The 17,362-nt window shown below is 41.4% G+C and overlaps 1 protein-coding gene across 4 annotated transcripts in view; it reads right to left on the minus strand.

Moving 5' to 3' along the window:
- Positions 1–17,362, minus strand: part of CCDC9 (coiled-coil domain containing 9) — a 347,944-nt gene that overhangs the window by 233,675 nt on the left and 96,907 nt on the right. For all 4 annotated transcript variants that reach the window (XM_085625629.1, XM_085625627.1, XM_085625628.1 and 1 more), the window contains exons 6-7: positions 3,736–3,819; positions 2,536–2,706 (exon numbers count right to left, since the gene is read on the minus strand). In XM_085625629.1, coding sequence (XP_085481755.1) covers positions 2,536–2,706; positions 3,736–3,819 — 255 coding nt within the window. The remainder of the gene's footprint in view (positions 1–2,535; positions 2,707–3,735; positions 3,820–17,362) is intronic.

The following is a 17,362-nucleotide window of genomic DNA, read 5'->3' on the forward strand; positions in this document are numbered from 1 at the left end:
CCACTCGATCATGCATGAGGCGGGAGTGGACCTGTCTAGATTCGGAGCTCATTCCTCGAGAGGTGCAATGGCTAGCAAAGTCTTTTGGGGATGAGGATCTCTCCCCGAGATACTTAAAGCAGCAGATTGGTCTAATGCAAGTACTTTCTCTAAGTTTTACTTGAGACCAATAGAGCATGTTAGCAGTGTAGCTCTACATGGCTTTAAAACATGCATAATGATAGCCTCCGGTCTTGTAATGAAATGACAATTCTCCAATTATTATGCAGAGAGAATCTTGATTTCATTAAAGACAAACGGAGGCTAGCATTATCCCACCCTCCTCGTCCCGAGAGGTTTGGGTTGATTAAGGTTTATCCATTTAATATGTTATTAGTATTATACATTAATGTACAATATTTATCTGAGTATGTATTCTTTTCACTACTCAATTTTCTATTTCCTCGCAGATAACAATGTTAAGGACTAACTGGAGTTACTGGAAATTCAAGTTGGATAGCTGTGTCATCGCAGCCCAAGAGGATGATTGGAACCAGCACTGTCTACTTGTCATATTACTATTATTCTGTTTATTGCGATGTAATAACATTCTTTAAAGGGCTGCATGTTTGGGCAGCAAATAAAAGTATTTGCATAACGCTAGCCTCCGTTTGTCTTTAATGAAATCAAGATTCTCTCTGCATAATAATTGGAGAATCTTCATTCTCCCTCTTCACATGTGTCAAGAACAAATACAGATTTTACAAGCAGAACAATCCCCTCAGTTGCTGCCTTAGTGCTTTGCTCCTGAGAATGAAGGGTTGATAGTCCTTACTCAAGTCAAAATTTGGGACAATCTTTTATTATAAATAATGTAGATTTACCAAAGAATCAGGGACTGGACAAGTATCTATTCTTTTCCCTCTGGCCTCAGAATGCCAGATTCATTTTTCTTCCACAATGAAGCCCCATCATATGCCCAGAGACACACAAAAAAGGATATTACAGGACAAACGCATGCGAGGCATTTCTACTGAGCCTCTGGTCGAAAACCTGTATCCCGATATATGAAAACTGAAGCAAAAATCACAGACATTATCTATTAACTGTCTAGATCTGTCAAGTCCTTTGAAGCCATCACCATGTCGCTTGACACCACTCGCTCGTCCATCAACAGACTCAAGGTTTTTCATAATCTCTCTAGAGGCAAGTACTGCTAGAAATCTTCAAGTCTGACCTATCATATCAGTGTCTATTAGCAACTAAAGGCATTAAAGATATGGGGATTCGATCACTAACATTTTCCTTCTATATCCATGCCAGAAGGCCAAGAGGAAAAATAGAAGGACATGTGAATCTTGGTCATGTTTCAAACACTAAAACAGAATCGACTGGAAGGTAGCTATGCAATACAGGTTTCAGCTCACACAGAACTAATGGAATGTTGCTCCTGGGTGTCATGTAAAGTAATAGAGTTTCAAAAATTACCAAAGTTAAACCAAAGCTAGTAAAAATAAAAGGAAGGTTAAAAAAAAAAAAGTATCTTGGTGGAAGAAGACAGGTCACCCAAGGCAAATGCTATAGACTTTTTCCCCTGCTCCTCATTTGGTGGTGATAAAGGTTCTTGGGGTCAGATTTAGATCGTGGTGGATGGGATACTCAGTCACAAATGTGACGGATATCCCAGCCACCGTATTACAAATGCATTATATCCTATGGCACTTGTAATACGGCGACTGGGATATCCGCTGTATTTGTGGCGGCGTAGCTGTCCACCAAGATCAAAATCAGGCCCTTAGTCTATATCTTTGTAATCTGATGAATCAAACCTCTCCCAGCAAAGCACTGACCAGTTTTCACAAAAGGCCTTACTGGCTTAGGAATGGTTAGTATGGGGTGTAAACTGAGTCGCTTCTTGCTTAAGTCCATTAGAGAACTCCGCTTAATGCTTCAGATGGAAGGCTAGGACATCTTTGTCTGAAAGACTCCTGTTGTTCAGGTGGGGTGAGCACATTTGTTAAAAAAACTGCAGCAGGGAAAGTAATAATTAGGTATTCCGGATGTGGTGTGTGTTGTCAACGTCACACCACTTGTTAGAACATATAGAGATCTCATCGTTGAGCACCTTAGCAAGGATGCATTGACAAACAATGGGGATCTTTGAAGGGAACCACCTCCATGGCATTGATTATTCCATAAATTTATGATATTGTAAAGAATCCCATAATGGAGAAGGAAAAGTTGTTTTTCAATTAAAAATAATAATTGTAAACCGTTTTGATTAACTTTTAAATAACTTATCTTTTTACCAAAAAAATGTTGCCTTATGTTGTGTTTTCTGTATTAGAAGGCTTTTTAATGTTAAAACATATTTTGCAATGAGTTCCAGAGACCCCACATGTGAATAGAAATATTCTACTGTTACTGGATAAACGCCGGGTAACGAGAATACTAGACATACCAAACACAAATCCGAAATATCTTTAACCTAGGGTAGACATTTCACCAATGTAACAAATACTACGAGAGGGGACCTGATTTATGCTTACAACATACATGTGAGCCTTTCTCACGCTCAATGTCCGTTTTGACTCGATCAAAGTCTGCTCCACCCCAGTTGCGAACATGTCGTCTGCTTCCCTCTTTTCTGTCGACCTCCACAATGGGACCAGAACGCCGTGGGTCATCCAAGAAGTTTCTGAAAGGATTCTTTTCACGTACACCGTCCTTAAATAATATAAGAAAATTCACAACCGTGTCATAAACACATGTTCACAGTTTGGAAATTGCTTTAAGGCACATTATTTATGCAATCACCAAAAGATTGTGGAGCTCAAATACATAAACATGCACAGGAACTGTACATCTTTTTAGGACTGCATTTCTTGTTTTAAAATTATATTTAGAATGATTTTCGAACTGACACCAAGCTAAACCAGCACTGCACATCACAAAGTAAGATGAAACAAGTACTACAAAAAGAAGGTAGTAACAGGATAAAACAAAGGCATAAGAACACCGGAAAATGATGCAACTTCAAAAAGGAATGAATGGTGGTCTTGAAAATGTTAGGGAGTTTTAAGGGTCAAGGGTGGTACACCTCACATATTTAGTGGGGGTATATATGGCCAGAATCATTGGAGAGAAGGAGTCTTCAAGTGTCAGTGGAGAACATTCCATCGTCTAAGAAATTAAATGTTTTGATGTGAGGTGAGTGGATAAAGAGACCCACAACAGTTTGACTGTACTGTGCCAGTGTTCAGGCCCTTGGTTTCCTTAGATACAAAGAAGAAACAAACTTAGTCACCAGTGTCTCCTCCTTTTTAGAGATGCCAAGCAGGATGGAGTAGAGGGATTTTAGGCAATGGGGGAGCGTTAGCGGTATGGATCTCTGTCAACCAATTATGTAACACTATCACCTCACTACAGAGTCTGAGAAATACTACAGTGATTCTCAAATACTGCAGTCCAAGAAATAACCTGGACATCAAAGCCAACCTAAATTTTATGTTCCTACAACATTGTGGATTTGCAAGAAAAATGTAGGTAACGGAAAATATTGGTCTTATGTTCAAGAACCCTTCTCAGCAAAGAAAATGTTTATTTTTGATCAGTTCAGGGGAAAGTGCATGGCTGCTACCTATTCAGATCCAAAATTGCAGAATTCGGTTCGCTTCTTTTCTCACAAAAGCTTGTAAAAACTAACTTTGGGCATTCTTTTCAGCCTCAAACAATGTTAATCAGCACACAACTTACCCTTTGATTCCTCTCATACTCTGCTATTTTTTCCATTTCTTCGTTCATTTTCTCAATGTTTTGCCTCCTCCTTTCTTCCCAGTCCTGTAAAGAGAAAAGTGGTGGCCAATATTAGTTAGGAGCCATTTCATTAAATGCACTGACACTTCTATGCCAATAATTTACAAAATTTTAAAAGCACTAAGGTGTCCACGAATGTATTGTTGAGGGATGTACCTATCTATTCCTTCCCTACCTACAACCTTAACGAAAATGCTACAGCAAACACTTCATTAGGTCTGTGTTTTGCACACAGGTTGGCATGTGGACTGCTTCACGTGTAATAAACAACTCCCCGTTTATTTGAAATGGGCTTTCATTTCATATGTGGATTGATTAACTGTTTATATTGCTTTCATTCACCTACGCTATGGTCTATGCACCGCATGCCCTTTTCCACTGCATGCAGAAATAACTTATACAGCAATAAGTTCTTCTGCTGTACAACCATGAAAGAAATCTCCCACATTTATTTTTCGGGTCTTAGGAGCGCTGAAATTTAAAATAACTTGCTTAGGCTAGAACAGGTGTCTACTACCAGTCGATTGCGAGCTAACTGTAGCTTCTAGATACCTTCAAAGTAGCATGTATCCTTGAGTTCATTTGAAAAAAGCACAGGGTCACATTTTTTCTTTTCACACTAAGACGTCTATGTTTACTTTACATTACTATCATCTGGTTGCAGATAGCAAAGCCTGATGATGAGCAGTGCTCAGTCAGGATTCATGGGCAAGGCTGGGTAAACAGAGGTGACGCAGTGAAGTAATTAATTCTTCAATAAATGTAATTGTCAACTCAATATTGGAGCACGAGAACAAAATGAGGTTTCTGAAGGATTTTAAAATGGGACAAAATTCAAATGAAAAGTTACCTAAAGAACTAACTTTTATATTTCTCCCATTTCAAAGTGTTCCATTTACAAGCAGAAGGTCTTTTGCTCCCTGTGGTCAGTAGACACTGAGCCATATTTATAACTGAAAAAGTCATTTTTTTCAAATGGGCGAGATTTAAAGTGAAGATACCTTTTTCTATGATACATTGATTATTAATGTCTTTCTCCACTTTAAATTAAGCCAAATATCTCAATGTTTTATGAAGTGTTTATGCACTTAGAATTCCTCCCATAAACATATGTATTTTTATGTTATACATTTGGCACCATGTCTACAGGTCACTGAGAGCAGGATGCTTGGTGTTTGTAATGTGACATTTGGAAATGGGAGAAAATATAAAATGATGAGTTTTATGGAATCCACATAAACAATGTTAACTCTTCCATTTTTTCTCTCTCAATACAGTGCCATATTTATAAGCGCAAAAAAAGGCCATTATTTTAAGTTGGAGACATTTAAAGTTCAGATAGATGTTTCGTGCTCTGAACATTTTAACAGAAAAAAAAAATTCTGCACTTCAAATTTCTCCCCTTTGTGCTATACATGTAATGGTGCCACATATAGCGAAAGGTATGTCCAAACACACATTTTTCATACGCAGACGACACCCATCTCATCCTCTTCTTGCTGTCCAATGAACCCAACGCAGCCGAATACAACTTTCAAGAAGGCATGAAAGTAGTCGCCAAATGGATGAAGAGCAGCTGTCTACAACTCAACACGGACAAAACGGAAGTACTCATCATGGGCCCACACCCCCGACGCATGGAACAACAGCTGGTGGCCCCCGCCTACGGAAGCCCGCCCACCCCCGCGGACCACGCACACAACCTCGGAATGATCCTGGACTCCGACCTCAAAATGGACTACCAGATCAACTCCGTCGCATCCTCCTGCTTCCACACCCTCCGCAAGACCTCCAAATGGATCCCCCTCAAACACAGAAAGACCGTCACACACGCCCTCGTCACCCGCAGACTGGACTACGGCAACGCACTTTACACCGGAATCAACAAAAACCTCACCCGCAAACTTCAAATCATCCACAACACCGCCGCCAGACTAATCCTCAACCTGCCACGACACTGCCACATCACCCAGCACCTGCGCATACTCCACTGGCTCCCCATAGAGGCAAGAATCACCTTCAAGATTCTCACCCAGGCACACAAAGCCCTCCACAATACCGGACCAGCATACCCGAATAGCCGACTCATATTCCACGCACCCCAAAGGACCCTATGATCCGCCCAGCTCTCCTACGCCATAGTCCCTCGCACCAGGAAGTCCAGATCGGGTGGCCGCTCCTTCTCCTTCCTCGCGGCCAGAGCCTTGAACTCCCTCCCACTCCACCTCAGACAGACATCACTCCCCAACTTCACGAGGGACCTCAAAACATGGCTCTTCGATAGACCTCCGCCTTGATGGAAAGAACCGTGCGCCTCCCACCCACCCCTAGCGCCTCGAGACCCTTACGGGTAAGTAGTCGCGCTTATCAAACCCATGATTGATTGATCCCCAAAGACCACACTCTCGCTCTGGGCACTATGAGAGGGCTGCCGTGTGTGTCAGAGGCAAAGCATTTTATTCAAACCTTAGCATCTGGCTGTATGGGCATTAGACTTAAAGCCAATTAGGCTGGGTGTGGGGGCTTTTCGAAACAATGCACGAGGAGCTTAGCCTTCAGTAACTCACGATGTTCATTGATCAGAAGTAGCGCTCACTACAGAAAAGGGTTGAGACTCCCTGGCTAGACAGAGCCTCCCATAGAATATGATACGTGTGTTTCGCTCCCTTTGCAAGCAAGGCATCTGTGAAAAAATTGCAGCATCTGAATCGGTCCTGAGCTTTCAAACTTAATGTGAAACTGCAGTTGACACCGACCATTGGGACTGAAAGCTGAAAAGTCACTTGACAATGATTCACTGGCGCAACACTGGGCCACAGTCTTAAAATTTGAAGAGATCTTGAGGGTAGAGAACAGCAATGATTGCAACTGCAAATGATTAGTACAATGTGTCACTGTATTCGATTAAAAGAGTTATCATCAACTGGCATGAACTCAACCTTTCCCAACCCCAATGACCTCACCTACCGCCTATTAACGATTTACCACAAAGAAACTGCACTAAATGCATAGGATGGTTGCTTCAGAGCACAGGACGAATTCCAATAACCAGCCATAACTAATAATAACCATGTTTGCAGAGTAGCGTGATACAAGCCATAAAGGTCGTCAACGGCACGTCAGGGTTAGTAAGCGTTATTTATGTAAAGTCACTTACAATGGAATGTGAGCGCATGGCTGGAGAAGCGAAGGCAGTATGGCCCTGGTTACAGAGAACAGAGGCGCTATTTACCAATGTTTTCCCTCACTGAGATGGGCCGCTCTGGGTTACACGTGGGGCGCTCTCCGCTGGCCTTGTACACATCCTGTCCAAAGCTAATTTTCTTTGGGTTGGGTTTCCGGTTTCATTTGTGTTATATATGTTAGCTTACTTTTCCAGTGCTGATCTCGTGCTTGCAGGCACGAGATCTTGCACATGTTGTTTTACAAACCCTTGGTTCATGGCACGATCACAGTGTTCTAGAATAGAACATGTGATCAGTCCCATGAACCAAGAGGAGACAGTTGTTGGTGGTCTGCTGGAGCCTGCAGGCGTGTAACTAGCGGTGCTTCCTTTCTTACCTTACTTTTGGATTAAATCTTTTCCTGAACTATACTCTGTCTTATGGACCTTATTCAACAAACTGGCGACGATCTAGGAAGCACCTTTCATCGAACCTACACATTGGATTAATTTCGTGTTATTTCAAGAACTTTACGTAACGACCTCATCATCCTATTTTTGTTATATCTTGTTTGAGGTCAACCTCCACCCTATTCTCTCGCTCCGGTGTTCAACCTCGTTGGAGTATTTGGATTAAATGTTCGTTTCCCGTGAACATTTTTTTTTGCTCGTGTGCTGAGCTTGGAGTGGAATTGAGACGGGGCGAAGGAAATAAATTAAAAGATTCGGAGGTGGAAGAACTCCTTGAACTAGACAGAAATGTGGAGCCAAAAGTGTAAGCATTAATTATTCGAGACGTGCGGAGCACTCGCGGCCAGCATCTGTGCAGTTGTTATGATTTAAGCATAACCGACGTTTCACTCACCGAGTTCTTCCCAGAATCGTCACCTTCGTTCTGTGTGAACTTCTTCATTCTTCCTGTGCTGGATACGTAACAAGGGGTCTGACGTGTACTTTGCCTCATCACGCACTACGTAACTCGCAGAACGGCAGACTGTTAACATTTTTCTCTTTCAGAGTTCATTCTGTGAAGAGACTTACTCGTCTATACTCCCTTCGGTTGCTTGTATTCTACTTCAGCAACTTCAAGAGGACAGATTTAATTTTCCTTTTCATCTCTGCAAAGCAGTTTATTCCATCACAAGGGAAAAGAGAAGGAACTATAAAATGTATTCTGTTCTGGTTTGGTTTGTATTAGTGAAGTATTTTTACTAAGGTTCTGTTCTGTTTAAGTTCTTTTCTAGCCGCTTGCGCCATCTAGTGGGTCAATTCTGTATTTTTTTTGCATTCTTTTCAACGTTAACATTGTGAAGAAATTGCTTACTATTTCTTGTCAGTTTCATTGTTTTTGGCTATTCATGGTGCTTACCTACTTGTGTTAACCACTTTTTACTCATTTTTTTTTCATATATATTTTTTTGGGATTCTTTCTTCTGTAAAACGCTAACATGTGTGCACAAGGTTATAATCTCTCTCCTCCGCAACCTTATTGGTCAGCAGGTAGCTCTCCATGTATGCCCTGGGTAGAATGGAAAGCGTACTTCTTAAATTATATTGAGACGTTGGACTCCAATGGCAAAATGAAACCACCTGAAAAGAAAAGGCATTTTTTTACATTCTTTAGGTCCAGAAGGTCTAAAAGCATTTAATCAATTACCCAGATTGGAAAGCAGTGGTGATGGTAATGTCTTTGAAAAAGCTATTTCAGATTTTGATCGCTATTGTTCTCCCAAAGTTTGTATTGGCATTTCAAGGTACAAATTCTTTCAAAGGAAACAGCTTACTGATGAATCGGTGGATAGTTATGTTTCTATATTGAAAACCTTGTCTTTAGATTGTAAATTTGGTACTTTACAAGAGGAGCTCATTAGGGATCAAGTGGTAATGCACACTAACAATTCCACTATTCAAGAGAGGTTATGGGTAAATGGAGACTGATCTTGAGAGCATTTTAGCCATCGTGAGAAAATCTGAAATGTCATGTAGAAGTGCAAAGCAAGTCAAGGGGGATTCTAGCAGTGCTAATAAAGATACTATTGCTAAAGTTAATACTAAAACTCGCGTCAAAGAACAGGACGTTAAATCTAAAAAAGTTTCTGGTTCTTTCAAGAGTAAGAATGATGATCAAAAAGAAAATTTGAAATGTTATAGATGTTGCAGTAAAACTCATTTAGCTAATTTTAAATTCTGTCCAGCCATCAAGCAAAGTGCTCCAATTGTGGTTTAATGGGTCATTTCTCAAAAGCTTGCAACAAAAAGAAGGTGAATAATAAAGTCAATTATATCGATCAAACGGATGATAGTGAGAGTGAAGAACCCAACACTGATTATAATGAGGTATGTTCTTACGTTCTCAACATTAAGGATTCAGATCAGCCCATTCTGAATATTGATAATTCAGTCATTAGGAAAAAACCTGTGTGTGATATGGTTATCGGGGGTGTTAATACCAAGATGTATGCAGATTCAGGTTCGCCTTACTCCAATGTAAATGAGACTGTATGGAATTCACAATTTGGGCCAAGATTAGGTGATACGCTAGAGTTGACGGACATCAGTCCAGAGGGTTATTCCGGCGAAAGAATTGACATTCTGGGTTACAGAACTCTCATCTTTAGATTTAAAAATTGCGAGTGCACTACCAAATTATATGTGTCAAAAAAAGGACCATCTGTTTTAAGCTGGTTCGATCAGGGCAAATTAGACATTGTTCTTAACCCCAATAGCCCTGATCCAGTTATGGTAATTGATGAGTCTAATGGCCTTAGTGCACTTTTATTGCGAAAATTTCCCAATGCGTTCAGAACGGACATTGGTAAATTAAACAATTCCAAACATGAAATCCGGTTAAAAAGAGATTCATGCCCAAAGATTCACAAGGCACGCAACATCCCTTTAGCTGTCCGTGAAGAGGTTAAAATAGAGTTAGACTCACTTGTGAGAGATGGCATTATTGAAAAAATTGAGTCCTCTGAGTGGATTTCACCCATTGTCGTCGCTAAACGCGCCAATGGAAACATTAGATTATGCATAGATTAACGCCATTTGAATAATAACATCATCATTGATCAATTTCCGTTACCACGCATCTCTGAAATGTTGAGCAGTGTCGGGGGGCAAACATTTTTTCTACAATTGACCTGTCAGCAGCGTATCACCAGATTGAACTGAATGAGAATAGTAAGGATTACACCGCATTCATTACTCCCTTCGGATGTTTCAGGTATAACAGAATGCCTTTTGGCTTGGCGTCTGCTGCAGCCATCTTCCAACGTGTAATGCAAGGCATTCTTAAGAATTGCAACAACGCAATTTGCTTTCAGGATGATATCCTAGTCTTTGGAAACAATCCTAAGTCACATTTGTCAGCATTAGAGAACGTACTCAGGGTCCTCTCTGACCATGGTCTAACTATTAAGCATTCCAAATGTAAATTTGGGGTGAAGTCTGTGACTTATTTAGGTCACGAATTGTGTGAGGATGGTATCAAACCCAAAAATGACATAGTTGAAGCTATTAGATCTGCTCCTCACCCTAAATCCAAAGATGATGTAAGTTCCTTTTTAGGTCTTACTGAATTTTATTCAAAATATGTACAACATTTTTCATGTTGTACATTCAACATAAGGCAATTGATCAAAAGCAAATTTTTGTGGTCTAAGGAGTGTGAGACTGAATTTAATGATGTTAAAAAAGCCATTTGTGCTGCGACTGCACTTTCAGGTTTTGATCCTTCACTCCTGTGTATTATCACTACAGACGCTAGTTCAAAGGGTTTAGGTGCAGTGCTGTCTCAGAAATCCAATAATGGTAAAGAACACATCATTGCACATGCGTCCAGAGCACTCACACCTGCAGAAGAGAAATATTCTACCATAGAAAGGGAAACTTTAGCTTGCGTCTGGGCACTTGAGCATTTCAGGGTGTTTGTGTGGGGCAAGGAGTGCTTAATCCGAAGTGACCATAAACCGTTGGTACGCCATTTAACCACAGAAGCCATGTTGAAAGCTTCGGCACACATAGCTAGAATGTCTATGCGCCTTCAGGATTTTATTTACACCATTGTTTATGTACCCGGGAAAGATAATGTAACGGCTGATTTTCTATCAAGAATGCCATTACCTCTGAGAGAAAGTACATACAATGAGTGGGACGATTATCATATAGCTTTGGTACATGATGAAGACCTTTTACCAATTGACCGAAAAGTTTGGTTTAAGGAAGTTGAAAATGATCCCATATTAAAAAATGTTGAAGGGTATATTGTATCGGGTTGGCCTAATAAAAAGAACATCAATTCTGACCTAAGAAGTTTTTGGGAGGTAAAGGATGAACTCTCTTTGGTAGATGGTGTACTAAAAAGTGGAGATCGTGCCATTCCTCCATGCAAATTACAAAATAATATTGTTTCTCACGGTCATGAGGGCCACTGTGGTATTGTTAGAACCAAACAAAAAGTTTTTAAAAAAATTTGGTGGCCAGGCATGGATGTTTTCATTGAACGAATCATTAGAAATTGCATTACTTGTGCGAATGCTGATAAGACTTTGATTACTCTAAAACCTAATATAGGTGAACATAACATTCCAGATTTTCCGTGGCATACCATTGCCAGGGATATTAGGGGTCCAGTTGGTCCTAACTCTAAATACATTCTTGCAACAATCGATATCTTTTCAAACTGGCCGGTGGTCAAAATTGTAGATAAAGTGGACACTGATTATGTGTTATTGTTTCTGGACGAAATTTTCACTGAAGAGGGATTACCGGTACGACTTATTACAGACAATGGTGTTCAATTTTTGTCCAACAAAGCAAAAGCGTATTTCAATAGAGTTAGCATCATTCATTGTACCACCTCTTTGTACAACCCCAGTGGTAATGGTGTCATTGAGAGGTTTAATAGAGTTCTCAAAAGTGCTATCCAAGTTACAGGAATTGAAAATGAAAAAATGGGAACTTCAAATTTTCAAAACTGTATGGATGTATAGAACCTCGATTAATGCTATGACGGGTTACTCCCCGTTTGAAATAATGAGGGGTAGACTCCCGAGAACCAAATGTAATCCTGCATGGTTAGCTCCATCTACTATGTCTAGTTTGGATTTTCAGATTGTAAAAGAAAATCTCATAAAAAAATCATGCTGTTAATAAAGAACGGTATGATAAGAAAAGAGGGTCGGTTCATGATCCGATTGTTAAGGTGGGGATGTTTGTTAAAGTAAAAAAACCTTGGAAAGTCAAAAAAGGGGGGAGCCAATTTATGGAACCTTTTGAAATAAAAGAGGTACTTAAGAACTCTGTTAAACTTACCAATGATAAGGTCTGGAATTTAAGTAGAATTGCTGTTCTCAAAGGGAACAAAAGTATTTATCTCAATTCTGAGGATGAAATGAAGTCAGTTGACAATCTTGAGGATGAAGATCTTGTCAGTAGACCAATATGTAACGATTTTGTCAATGTTTCCAATGATAATGGTTATAATGCAGATTCTGGAAAAGGACAGCGGAAAAAACCAGGGTGGATGGCTGATTTTGTTTCATTTATCAGAAATAGATTTGTGTATTAATTATTTATTCATTTTTTTTATTTAAGGGGGGGGAAGATGTGTTATATATGTTAGCTTACTTTTCCAGTGCCGATCTCGTGCTTGCAGGCACGAGATCTTGCACATGTTGTTTTACAAACCCTTGGTTCATGGCACGATCACAGTGTTCTAGAATAGAACATGTGATCAGTCCCATGAACCAAGAGGAGACAGTTGTTGGTGGTGGTCTGCTGGAGCCTGTAGGCGTGTAACTAGCGGTGCTTCCTTTCTTACCTTACTTTGGATTAAATCTTTTCCTGAACTATACTCCGTCTTATGGACCTTATTCAACAGTTCATTACTTTAAAAACCCGATGCATTTTTGCAAATTACCTTATTTGGACACTTGAGGGAGCCAAAGCACAGTAAGTGACTGCAGATAGTGGTTCGACTTGCTCCGGCCAAGTCATTCTCCGATAGCAACTGCATGCTGGCTACCCAGTCCAGCGTTCACAGACAGCATTTGGGTCTGAGTGGGCGTCATGCAGGGAGGCCGTACAGCAAAACCGTATTCGTCCTATTTCTCGTAACCGAACGCTGGTGTAAAAAGTTGGCAAAAGCATAGTGTTATGTAAATCTTACGCGTTCTATCACTGCTGCTTCTGAATTTAAACTGCTCGGAGCTCAGTATGACTAATATAGCACATTAAAGATCAGCTTTCTTTTTCATCCTCCTAAACGGATATTCGATATATATTTATGCATATTTCTTTCCAAATTGCCGCATAAGGTCCTTCATTCAAGAGTTGGTCAGCCCATGCTTACTCGACGTGAAGTACTCATCTCGTAAATATAGATAATGGTTGCAAATGCAATTATTTTCGCACCTTTAATATCTAAGGGAGGCCGGCTCCTGACTAGCTTCTCTGAATCCAAACTGCTGAGAGTACAGCAAGTTGAAAGAAAAAGCGCGCAGAGGGATACGGCCACACTAGGAGTCCGGGGAGGGGGGCTGCCCCCCAAATGGATTTATCACTTTCCCTTTAAAAACATTTCAAGATCGCGCTGCCCAAATTGAGATGACATCACCGTGCGCCGTGACATCAGCGCCACACAGCGGCAGGTCAGATTCACGTGTCTCAGCAGCCTACCATCTATGCTCGAGAGTGAAAAGGTTGGAAAATGGTGGATCTGCATCATGTAACAAAAATAAATGGAGGAAGAAAAGACATAACGGGGAAAAGAGATGACAGACTGACATAGGGAAGAAAATACATACAACGGGAAAGATGACAGGGTTGGGGTAAACATACATACAATGGAATGTAAAAGATGGCTGGGGTGGAGGAATGGAACACACACAAGGGGGAAAGATGGCAGTGGTGGAGGAAGAAAATACAAAGGGGAAAATAGATGGCATGAATGTAGGAGTGTGGATGCAATGTGTTGCTGTGGATTTAGATCTTGTGTTATGTTGTTGCATATGTTGCTGTGGAGTTTTGCCTAGTGTTCTGGAGCTTTATCTAGTGCTGTGGTTTATATCTGGTGCAGTGGGTTTATATCTTGTACCATGGGGTTATATCTAGTGTTGTGAGGTTATACCTGGTGATGTGGGATTATATCTGGGGATGTGGATACTATCCAGAGCCAAGGCAACTGCTGTGGGTTTATAGCTGTTGCAAGTGTTTTGGGTGCAATCTGGTGCTCTGGGTACAATCTAGTTCTGGTGCTGTGGGTACAATCTAGTGCTGGTGCTGTGGGTACAATCCTGTAGTTGAAATGGAAATAAAGTAGTGCAGGTATTCCTTGTCTCATGGTACCTGTTGGCTGCTGAAAAGTGCGGGTTGTCTCCCTGTAGGAAATTGGGTTGCTGGTTCAGAGGCATGGAACCTACCTCAAGCAGGAATGACAATTCTTGCTAGGGTGAAACACAACTAAACCCCATATTCACATGTGTTGAACCACCTGGTAGATTGCCTCCAAGTTAAGCCCGATTGCGTTTTTGCCAATGTGTAAAGCATTTATGCAGAACACAAACCGTAATAAAGTGAAAACACAATAACAGAGAAATCCCACGCCAATTTGAAACATATATTAAAATGTAGTGATAATTTTGACACCAAAATGACGAAAATCCAATCAGTAGAACTCGAGATGTGTGGTTTTAAAGGTATAGGTAAAAACGTGCTTAAAAGCACAAACTGCTAACTGTGGTTATCTGGTCGCACCAGACTGGGGCAAAGTCACAAATTTAAGCCGACTGCAGTGGAGCGCGGAGAGGATGCAGTGACCAAACTAGTCCCGCTGGGAAACCTTAAAACCTGGTTGCGGAGCTTTGCGTTGCGCAGGCCAAAATGCCAGATTACAACAGCACACACAGGCTGCAATGGCAGGCTCTGAGATATTATTGAAGGGACACTTTAGTGGGTGGCACACCAAGTGCTGCAGGCCCACTAGTCAGACCCTCCAGGATTTCGCGATTTCGCGGCTTGCCGCGAAATCGGCACTTTTGTAAAAATGCCGCGATTTTTACAAAAGTGCCCGCGAAATAGGCACTTTTGTAAAAATGCCGCAATTTTTACAAAAGTGCCTGCGAAATCGGCAATGTACAACCCCTGTCAGTAAGCTTCCTTTTCTGTCTTGCCACTGAAGTCTTCTTCTACGTCCTTTTCCACCGCGGCCGTTACACTACACACTGAGACAGACACACAGACAAACAGAGGCGCACAAACACAGAGACTCACACACAGGCACAGATAGACACACATAGATAGAGTCACAAACACACAAGAGCCACACATAGGCAAACACAAACAGACCCACACACAGAGACAGAGATACAGGGACACACTAAAACAGACACACAATGATAGATAGACATAGACAGGAACACACAGGAAGAGAGACACCCAAAGACAGAGACACACACACACAGAGACAGTCATACATAGACGCACATACAGAGACACATACACAGACAGAGATACCAATGAAATACACACAGACACACATCCAACACACAAAGGCACATACGGAGACAGAGTGCATACATTAAGAGTGCACACAATGAGACAGAAACACCAACAGACCAAGAAACACATCCAAAGACCCACACACTAAGTCGTACATACAGAGATGCAGAGACAGAAATGAACACACAGAGACACACACAGAAACAGATGCCCAGTTGGAGACGTACAGACAGAGACGTACAGACACTGAGGTACAGACAGAGACGCACAGACAGAGGTGCACAAACAGAAACGCACTGACAAATGCAGAGTGGAGCTGCAGGGGCTCTTAGAAGGGGTGAAACAACAGCGAGGCCGCATTAACATGCAAATGGTCTTTAAAAGACCTGTGAAGTGCTCGGGTGCGGCTGTGTGTGTGTCCGGGAAGCTGTCTGGGCTGTCGCACACGACGGGGGGGGGGGGGCTGAAGCCCTTTGCGTCCAATGGGTGTTGCGCGCCTGCCCACAGGGGTATCGAAAACAACTCCCCATTAAACTCTTCTCCCCTCAATCAGATCACCTGCTGTCCATACACTTCTGTGAGGTGGAGGCAGCATCTGATATACTCAAGACATCTGATGGCCCAGCAAACCGGGAGCGTGTTCTACTCTGCAGGATCCTGATCCAATATAAGTAAAGGACCTGATCCAAACGGCCTTGAAGGCATGTAAAGCACAAGGGCAAAGAGCAACTCTGTGTGGTGCAGACCTGTGGGCTATCGTCAGCGCCTCTGACCTATCGCAAGACCCTGATTAATCCCATTTAAAATATTAGGAGTGCCCCCGTACCTACTCATTTCCCGTTTCCTTGACATGATGTTAAAATTATAATCTTAATTTATTTATATAACATTAATTTAGAGGTTGACTTTTAAGTGCCATATTTATTTAGGTCTAGCATGTGTCCAGCCACCCTCAGACTTTCAGGCGAGAAAATGGTTAAGGATGTGCCAAACACCGGTCCCGCAATGTGTCAAAAGGTGTGATAACTGCTACCAACCTATACTAAAGCAAATGGAGAATTGCATTTCCAAAGGATAACAGCCTTCACCTGTGGGCTGCTTCATCTGTTCCATATTCCAGGTTCCCTATTCAAAGTGGAATACTCTGCTAAAAGAGTTTCCATTGACTTACAGTTGAAAATGAAGGATTATGAGTAAAATAAAGTGCCGCAAAAATGCCGCTAAATTTCCATAATTGTGCCGCTAAATTTCCATATTTGTGCCGCTAAATTTGCGAATCCATGCCGCTATATCCTGGGGGGTCTGACTAGTAGCATTTAAGTTACAGGCCCTGGGTACATGTAGTATCACTTTACTAGGGACTTGCAAGTAAATTAAATGTTTCAATTGGGTGTAAGCCAATTCCACCATGTTTAAGGGAGAGAGAGAACACAAGCACTTTAGAACTGGTAAAGTGCACAGAGTCTTAAAAAGCCAAAAACAACGAAGTCAGCAAAAACAGAAGGATTGAAGGCATAACATTGGGGGGAAACATGCCAAGGATGTCAGGTCCAAAACTCCCATTAAAAGCAATGGTGCAGTGCTGAGAAGTGCCGGTGCTATCCCTCCCTAATTAAAGAAGTACAGGTTCCTGCCCATTTGAACACTGTTGCTGCAAAGATCTTTGTGCCTAGCAATTTTTAGTGGAATATAATGATGGCAAAATAACTCTGGTGGTAAATGCACTTCTGGGAGACTTCTACGTTTCTTTTCAGTTACAGTTTTGACTCAAAGTAGCATGGAGCGTTAAACTGCCTGCTTCAAAGCATAGTGTGTAACCTGTATCACCACGGATTTGTATTTTATGTAGATAGGCAACTGCTTTTGACACAAATATCCTCTTGTGACATTAAGTTTACAAGATGA

Source organism: Triturus cristatus, chromosome 9 (genome assembly GCF_964204655.1).
Source record: "Triturus cristatus chromosome 9, aTriCri1.1, whole genome shotgun sequence".
In the NCBI taxonomy this organism is placed as follows: domain Eukaryota; kingdom Metazoa; phylum Chordata; class Amphibia; order Caudata; family Salamandridae; genus Triturus; species Triturus cristatus.